Here is an 8977-nt window from a genome sequence, read left to right on the forward strand (position 1 = left end):
GAAGTAGTTGTTGCAGTTTCGAGTACCAGCCCCGATTTGCTCCGCTCTCGAGTCCGAGTGCTTCGTCGCTTGCTGTGTCTCTCGCACCCCCGCGAGTGCGAGAGAGACAGAGCGACGAAAGCACAGTTCGGAATCAACCTGCCGGTGTGATTACAGTCGTATATAAAGGCTCGTAATAAGGCGAGTGGAGGGCGGGGCGGGGCGGGGCGGGGCGGGGCGGGGCGGGCGCTGCTCTCGTGGGTGGGACACTGGTGCGGCGTCGAGACTGTCGCGACGCTTTGCATTCGGCTCGCGCAATACGGATGGCGGTCCGCGATAGCTTTCATTAGCGCTCAATCTGGACCCTAGAAGGCCCTGGCAGCCCTGGCAGGGCCGGGAAGGGAGTCCAGTTACGGAGCCGAAAGGTTATGACCGGAAAAGCGTGCCTGTCCGCTCTGCACGGACTGCACTGGTAGAACTATGTCGATCAAATTTTGTCCTTCGTTTTCGAACCGATCTCCCTTCAAAATTCCCTGCTATCCCGCGTCATCTTGTGTGCGGCTGAAGTAGAGGCAACGCCTATCGACGGCGCGTATGTTTGGCGCTGACATTTGGAGCGGCCCTGTCCAGTTAGAGAGGCGTCCTTGCCGTCCTTGCCGCGCGCCGCGCGTTGCCCCCGCGGCGTTTTACGAGTTCCCGTCCGTTGCCGCCCTCCCTTCCCCTCCCTTCTTCTCCCTGCACTTGCCTGCACTTGCCTCGCCGTGGCGTTTCCTCCGACCCTCCGACGGACAGGTGTTCCAGCAGACTGATTCCGAGAGTCGCTTTCGTCGCTCTGTCTCTCTCGCACCAGCACAGGACGTCCCATGGATGGCAGAGAGACAGAGCGACGAAAACGACTCTCGGAATCAGTCTGCAGTGTTTCCAGTGTATCAATGCCGAGCTCGCTTTACCTCGGCCGTTTTAGTGTGAGCTTTCCTTAGCATCGTGAAGGTTAGACAGCATCTTGACGGCATCTTAGTTTCCGCATGTTTTCGAGTCCATGAATGGTGCGTCAGCGTTGTCACAAAAACCCTCGTGCGCGTCGATACATTTCGGCCGAGTGATCTGCGATTTATCGACATTTCGGACACGTTTTCGATAAAAGGTCGCTACCCAGTAGGAAAAGCGTTTCCCACGATAGGGTTGGCCTTGCGTGTCTTTCAAACGGAGCTCTACATTTTCCGAGCAGCGCTGCCCCCGCCTCGCCTCCCTGCCCTGCCGCCCCAGCCGCCCCGTCCGTCGCCGAGACCCGAGACCCACCGAGACCGAGACCGCCTCTCTTGTCGTGTCGCCCTCCCCTTTCCCCGCGGGCCCTGCTCGCCCTGCTGCCCAGCGACGCTGAGGAGTCGCTCTGTCTCTCTCGCACCCCTACGGGACGCTCCACGAGTGCGACAGAGACGGAGCGATGAGGTGTCTCTCCGGATCGCTGTGCTGCACCGCGCCGCAGCCCTGCAGGCCCCGCCTCCCCGTGTTTCGCACGGCCCGCCTATGCAGGCTGATTCCGAACGGAGCTGTGGTCGCTCTGTCTCCCTCGCACCCATGGCACGTCCCGCAGGGGTGCGAGAGAGACAGAGCGACGAGGGACTGTTCGGAGTGGTGCCTGGCCGAGGACTCGCGCCCCGCCACCACCCTCACGCCGTGCTCCCCATGCATCCCTGCCCCGAGCCCGGCCTGCAGGCTGCATTTTTGTCCTTCGGTCACGCGTCGTGCCGATGCGCCGCGCCGCGGGCTGCGCCGGCCTAGAGTCGCCGGCCAAGCCTCGGGCCGAGCCCTGCACCCTACTATATAAAAGGCGGAGGCGGCCGGCGGGCTGCAGTGACGCCAGTGACCTAGAGGGAGCGAGGGCCACCGCGTGGACACCATGGACCTGAAGGTGCGTGGCGGTCGTGCACGGTGGGCTGGGGGAGAAGACCGGTGGCGGCGGGCAAAATACCGGACGCGTTTTGAGCTCCAGAGTCGCTGAACAGGACTCGAACCGAGCGTGTGGCCCCACCAATGGGTTCCTCTTTCGGAGAGCAATCCGTTGGTGGGGTCACACGCTCGGCTAGGTCCTGCTTTAGCGACCCTGGAGCTCAAAACGCGTCTAGAGTTTCGGCCGCCTCCACGGGTCTTCCGGCAAATCCACTGCGTGGTGGGCGTGCGCGCGTCGCGGCGTCGCGAGTGCCGTTGGTGCCGTCGTCGTCGGGGTGGTGCGGGGTGGCCGCCGGACGGCCGAGCCCGCGCCGCGTCAGTACCCCCGGCCCCGGTGCCCGACCTTGCCGCGGGGTATTGACGCAGCGCGCAGCGGGTTCCCAATGGTTCCCAATGGTTCCCAGCAGTGTGTCGATACCGCGGCGTGTGAGCACCGAGCAGGCCGAGCAGGCCGAGCAGCGTGGAGGTGTGAAGACGCCGTGCTAAGGCGCCGTGCGTGGCGCGCGTGTCTGTGTGTGTTGCAGGCTGTGTTTTGTGTAGCTGTGTTAGCGGCGTCCGCCAGGGCCGCGCCGTCTCCCTATCCTGGCGGCCACGCCGAGTCCTACGTAGCAATTTCTCACATCGCGCCGGCGCCCATCCACGCGGCGCCCGTCCCGGTGCACGCGCCGCCGGTGTACTACAGGCCGGCGCCCGTCCTAGTCCACGAGCCGGTGGTACGTGAGCACGCCCAGTCTGTCTCTCTCGCACCCCTGTGGTCTCCCCCATGAGTGCGACAGAGACTCGGAATCAGTCTGCCGCAGCAGCTGGAGCAGTCCGACGCACAGAGGGCCAGAAGACCGGTGGAGGCGGTCAAAATCGCGGATGCGTTTTGAGCTCCAGAGTCGCTAAATGGGACTCAAACCGAACGCGTGACCCGTGTGACCCCCACCAATGGATTGCTCTCCGAAGAAGGAATCCATCGGTGGGGTCACACGTGCAGTTCAAGACCCATTTAGCGAATCTGGAGCCCAAAACGCGTCTAAGGTTTCGGCCGCCTCCACCGGTCTTCTGGCCCACTGGGCGACGGCCGCCGGCACCCCGTTGAACCCTTTAATCTCGTTGCAGGCGCACCCCAAGTACGCGTACAAGTACGGCGTGGAGGACGCGCACACCGGCGACTACAAGGACGCCAAGGAGGAGCGCGACGGCGGCGTGGTGAAGGGCGAGTACTCGCTGCTGCAGCCCGACGGCACCAAGCGCACCGTGCACTACACGGCCGACCCCCACAACGGCTTCAACGCCATCGTGTCGTACAGTGGGCACGCCATCCACCCACCGGTCGCGCCGCCGCCCAAGTACGTGGCGCTGGCGCCCGCCCCGGCGCACCCTGGGCCGGGGCCCGGACCCTACGGGCCCTACGGCCCTTACGGCTACCACTAGCCGCCGCCGCCTCGCCCCGCCGGCCCCGCCCCATGGAGACTCACGCATCGATCGCCTGTACATATCGCCATAAAAATACACATTGTCGCAATTCGTAGTCGCTGTCAGTGTCTTGTCCCGCTCCGTTCCATTCACCAATGATCGGCCGGCGCCCAGCTCGGCTCGCCCAATCGGGACGGCGTTACCAAACCGCCTCGCAATGAACGCGTTGGCGCAGCGCGGCGCCGTGCGGCTGCAACACAATGCGGGGCTTGTCCAGCTCCCGCTCTCCTTGCACTCCTTGGCGCGCCGCGAACGGGACGCCCCCGCCGCACAGTGGGCCAGAAGACCGGTGGAGGCGGACAAAACTCTACACGCGTTTTGAGCTCCAGAGTCTCTCAATGGGACTCGAACCGAGCGTGTGACCCCACCAATGGATAGCTCTCCGAACGAGGAATCCATTGGCGGGGTCACACGTTCAGTTCGAGTCCCATTTAGCGACTCTGGAGCTCAAAACGCGTCTTGATTTTTGTCCGCCTACACCGGTCTTCTGGCCCACTGTACGCCGCCGCTGAGCACGCGCACGCACCGCGAGGCTGTGGCCAAACTGAATTTCCCTTCTACGGGATGAAGCCTCCCAAAAAAAGGGGCTCATTTGGTTGGCCGGGCCGGACCTTGCGCAATGCAAACTTTTCAAACTCGGCCGGCTCCTCCGGCCGGCGCGGCCAGCGCGCGCTGCTTTGAATAATTTAGAACGGGCGAAGGGCGGCCCTACAGCAGACTGAGAGTCGTTTTCGTCGCTCTGTCTCTCTCGCACTCGTGGGGCGTCCCGTGTGGGTGCGAGAGAGACAGGGACTCTCGGAATGAGTTTGCAGTGCGGGTGGCGGCAGTGGCGGCATCACGACGCCGGCATCACGATCAGCAAGGCGCAGCAAGGCGAGGACGAAAATGAGAAGGGCTGCGATCCGCGGCGGTAAATCACTTTTGTTTACGGTCTCTGTCTCCCTCGCGCCCCGACGGGTCGCCCAATGAGTGCGAGAGAGACAGAAAGCGCTGTTCGGGCCGACTGGCAGCGCGGTAGATAATGAGATCGGGATTGTGCCAAAACCCATGGCCGGGTGCAACGCACTCTGCAACAACCCGCTGCTGGTGGCCGAGAGCGCAAAGTCGCTGACTGGTTCGTTCGTCCATTCGATATCCCTCATTTCCTTGTCCTTTCTGACGGGTTCCCACAAGCCCACTTTTTTTCATGAAAAGTTCACTTCGTCCGAGAGCACGCAGTCGTCAGTCGTCAAGCCTGAGAGCTGGATGTTCGTTCACCTCGGTTTGGATATCAGCTTTTCACAATATTTTCCACTTGGGTTCCGGATCAGAGAGAAACCGACGCCAATTTCAGCTTCGATCATTTATTTTGACTTTTTTTGTACTTTCAGGCATTTTACTTGCATTGCAGATACCTTCATTTTTTTTTATGTACACAGTTACACACACAGATGAGCACACACACGTATACTAAGATGTATTATCACATTGGGGCAGTGGAGCGGTGCTGGGCGGCACCATGAGGGTGATGTGGATGAGGATGACGGCCTTCGAGGCGCTCGAGGGCTCAGTAGTGGTGCAGCAGCGGGGCGTGGGCGGGGTGGGCGGCGTGTCCACTGTAAGACACCACGGCGTTGAAGCCGTTGTGGTCGTCGGCGGTGTAGTGCACGGTGCGCTTGGTGCCGTCGGGCTGGATCAGGGAGTACTCGCCCTTGACCACGCCGCCGTCGCGGTGCTCGGACTGGTCCTTGACGTCGCCGGTGTGCGCGTCGTGGACGCCGTACTTGAAGGCGTAGGCGGGGTGGGCCTGCACAGGTAAACGAAATTCATGAGGCCAGTGACTCGGAACGCGGCACGGTACTACACAGTCTTGCTCATTCGTGCTTACGACGGGCTCATGATGCACCAGGACCGGGGCGTGGTGGACGACGGGGGCGTGGTGGACGATGGGGGCGTGGATGAGGGGGGCGTGGCCGTAGGACACGTAGGACTCGGCGCCGGGGCGCGCCGCCGCCAGGCCCAGCACTCCCAGCAGGACGACGATCTGCGCGACAACAAGAAGAGCGAGATCACTTTCGTGCCGCACTCCTAGTTTTTCCTACAGTCATCAATCACTGGCACCAGGTATGCTCATTGCGGCAATAACGAGAAAACGCCAACGACTGTCACTCCATGAGCGCCAGAATGTAAACAAACAAACAACAACAACAATTGCGCCGGCGTGCCGGCACTGGCGAAAGGACGCCGGTTATGTCAGCGATCCACTTCCGAGGCCGCGGTGGGCACGCGGCCACGGCCAAGGCGAGGGGGGCAGGCACTGCCAGGCAGACGGGCCACGGCCGGGGCAACGGCACCGGGAGGCCCTACAGTGCACCGACAGCATCGAGGACAACAATGCCGGGAGCGTTCTCAAGACGAGAGCGATGGGAACGGCAAATAACGAAAATCGCAGCCCAACTCGCTCGCTGAGGAAACAATCCCGTGTGTGTTCGGCTTGGGGATGGAGTGGTGCTCCCGGCTGGTAGGCCCCAGTGGGCTGGAACGCCGCGTGACGGTCTTCTAGGCGACCGATCAGACGGACGATGCACGGTGGATTTGCCAGATGACCGGCGAAGACGGTCACAATTTTGAACGGGTTTTGAGCTCCAGAGTCGCTAAATGAGGCTCAAACCGAACGTGTGACCCCACCAATGGATTGCTATCCGAACGAGGAATCCATTGATGAGGTCACACACCTGGTTCGAGTCCCTTTCCGCAACTCTGAAGCTCAAAACGCGTCTGGAGTTTTGCCGATGCACTCGGTCCCGGTCGCACTGCACTATCCACAGAGGTCCTGGAGGAGGCGAAGGCAGGCGAAGGCAGGCGAAGGCAGGCTGTCCCGTACCTTGGTGCAGGACATGGTGTGGCTGGTCGGGGCGGTGCACTGGGACTGTGTGCCGCCCAGCGGCCACGACCAGTCTTTATACGCGGGCCTCGCGCGGCCCGAACGCCCCGCCCTCGCGCCCAAACCACCCCCGCGGCCAATCCGCGATCGGCACGCGCCGCCCGCCCGTCTGTCTGTCTGTCCGTCTGTCCGTCCGTCTGTCCGTCGGCCCACGTGTTCCCTCCCTCTGTCATTGGCGGCGAGAAGGAGCTGCGCAAGTGCGTGACCCTGGAGGGGCTGCTGGACACTCCCACCCTCGATGCGTGCTGCGCGGTGCTGCGCGGTGCTGCGCGGTGCTGCCTGCCCCCGCCACTGCACTGCCAGTGGCGTGCGTGCGGGGAGGATGCAGATGCAGTGCAGTGGCATGCAAAGCGATGCAAAGCGCCGCTGCTGAATAGGGAAAATCAAAATCGGAGGGAGAGGGGCAGGCACACTGGCAAGCCGCGGCTGCCCAAGGCCGCGCACCATTACGGATAAACGGACTCTTGCCACGGTTGCCGTGGTTACGGGCCCCAAGTGCCGCCGCGGCGAAGAATGCCGCAAAATAAGAACAAAATAAGAACTATAATGCGCGAGCCGCTGGGACGAATGGGCAGTGGCGGGCGGAGAAAGAGAGGGGGAGTGACAGAGAGCGGAGAGGGGAGGGCGCATTGCCGGACTCGGGTAGCTGTTGGTGTGGTGACAGTAATATCGCACTACAAATCATTTGTCAATAAAGTAACAATGTACTGTTGTTTTTAGATGGCACACTTGAGCGTGGATTTATTTTGGCACGTACATGGCTTACAGCGATTTTGAGCTTTCAGTCAGCGCCGACTAGGGCTAGGCTAGACGTGGCCGCCGTGGACGTGGCCGTGGGCTGGCGCAGGCGCGGGGGCGGCGTGGAGGAGGCCGTAGACAGTGGCGGGGGCGGGGGCGTAAAGGGGCGCGGGGGCGTAAAGGGCGGCGGGGGCGGCGGGGGCGGCGTGGGCGATGAGGCCCCCGTTGGCGTAGGACGTCGCTCCGCCGTGGGACACGCCGTGGGCTGCGGGAAGCGGGGCGGCGTACAGCGTCTTGACGAGGGTGGGCATGGCGGGCAGGCCGTGCGGGACTACGGGCGCGTGGACGATCTTGGGGGTCTCGGGGTGGATGGCGTGGCCGCTGATGGAGACGACGGCATTGAAGCCGCTGTGGTGGTCGGCGGTGTAGTGCACGGTGCGCTTGGTGCCGTCGGGCTGCAGCAGCGAGTACTCGCCCTTCACCACGTCGCCGTCGCGGTGCTCGGACTGGTCCTTGACGTCGCCGGTGTGCGCGTCGTGGACGCCGTACTTGAAGGCGTACTTGGGGTAGGCCTGCAACAGTTGAAAATGAGATTCGAGTTGCATACCCGCCGCTGCGTACGGTGCAACAACGACTAGGCACTCGCCACTGGTTCGGGGGCGTGGGCGTGGGCGTAACCACTTGGCACGAGGTGACGGGGGCCGACGGGCAGGTGCACTGGGGTGGCGGCGACGGGGCCGCCGAAGGACACGTAGGACTGGGCGTGATGCGGGGCCTGGCCCTCGACGCCGTGGGGTCCAGCCCCGCCCCCGAGCCAGGTCGGCGCACCCAGGACGACCCCCACCGCCGCGAAGAGACACGCCAGGACCTGGGGGCGGAAGAACAGGGGCAATCAGTGAGAGACACTCGCGTAATTCAGGTTCGCCTCGCGAGACAATATCCATTTTTCCCATAACCAGACTCGGTCATCTTCGATCCTGTCTGCGAAATGGTAATTGATCACCGCGGCTCGGGATAAATTTCCCATAGCGGGCGTGCATGGCGCGCTGCTTCTGGAGTCGCTCGCACTACGCCCCCACCAACGCCATCCTGGTTTTGGAAAAAAATAATGATGTGTTGCAGCAACGCGGCGGCGTGGCGTGGCGTGGCGTGGCGGGCGCACACGCGCATGCGCAGCGCGGGCTCTGTGGTGAAACTTATCTCCCTATCCATCTGGGTATCGACGGACAGTAAACGGCACTTGCTGCGGCAACGGCCGGCCAGGCCGTCGGCATGCAGGCCGCCATACCGGCCGGCTGCCCGGGCGCGGTCTCGAGCCGCGGCCGGTGCGTCCCGCGGTGGTCCGCTGGCCTGTTCGCGTTCGCACCATTGAATCGGACACCCGAGTCGGACCGCCAGAAGACCGGCGCCAGCGGCCAAAACTCGTGACGCGTTTTGAGCTCCAGAGTCGCAAAACAGGACTCGAACCGAGCGTGTGACCCCACCAATGGATTCCAACAGGCCGCACCTTCACCTCCGCGACGACCGCCCTCACCTGAACCAGAGCCATGGCGACGATGTGCACCACGCGCCGCTGCCCGACAAGTCCAACAAGTCCCACGAGTCCAACGAGGTGACTGATGCAGGCTGTCCGACAGCCCGTTGGCTTTATACTTTTCTTTTCGAATACAAAAGAAGGGCGCGCGGGGTGGGCTGGGCCGGCCGCGGCGGGCCGTGCAGTGCAGGCGTTTAACGGTCCACAGGGAGGCGGCCAAGCGCAGGCCGAACTGAATCGTAACCAGGCTCTTAACGGGCTGGGCGTTTTCGCGCACAAAAGGAACGTAAAAATGGAAAACGCGATGACCGCGCCGGTGTCGTACCCCTACAGAAATTCCAACTACTATGATGAGCTTAGGAGCATGATGCAAAAGCGTGCAAAAGACAGAC

General features: G+C 62.8%; 2 protein-coding genes across 2 annotated transcripts; one reads left to right on the forward strand and one right to left on the reverse strand.

Moving 5' to 3' along the window:
• The first annotated feature begins 1838 nt into the window (after nt 1–1838).
• On the forward strand, nt 1839–3348 carry LOC117644485 (cuticle protein 19-like). Its single transcript, XM_034384002.1, has 3 exons — nt 1839–1891; nt 2454–2642; nt 3034–3348. The coding sequence occupies exons 1-3, from the start codon at nt 1880–1882 to the stop codon at nt 3346–3348; spliced, it is 516 nt and encodes a 171-aa protein (XP_034239893.1). The 5' UTR covers nt 1839–1879.
• Nucleotides 3349–4727: 1379 nt separating this feature from the next.
• LOC117643847 (cuticle protein-like) lies at nt 4728–8654 on the reverse strand. The gene is made up of 6 exons (XM_034382967.1): nt 8586–8654; nt 7698–7919; nt 7264–7623; nt 6254–6298; nt 5258–5413; nt 4728–5176 (listed from the first exon to the last, which is right to left on the reverse strand). The coding sequence occupies exons 1-6, from the start codon at nt 8598–8600 to the stop codon at nt 4937–4939; spliced, it is 1038 nt and encodes a 345-aa protein (XP_034238858.1). The 5' UTR covers nt 8601–8654; the 3' UTR covers nt 4728–4936.
• Between the last annotated feature and the right edge of the window lie 323 nt (nt 8655–8977).

The sequence above is a fragment of the Thrips palmi genome, unplaced genomic scaffold (genome assembly GCF_012932325.1).
Source record: "Thrips palmi isolate BJ-2018 unplaced genomic scaffold, TpBJ-2018v1 HiC_scaffold_1, whole genome shotgun sequence".
Classification (NCBI taxonomy): Eukaryota; Metazoa; Arthropoda; class Insecta; order Thysanoptera; family Thripidae; genus Thrips; species Thrips palmi.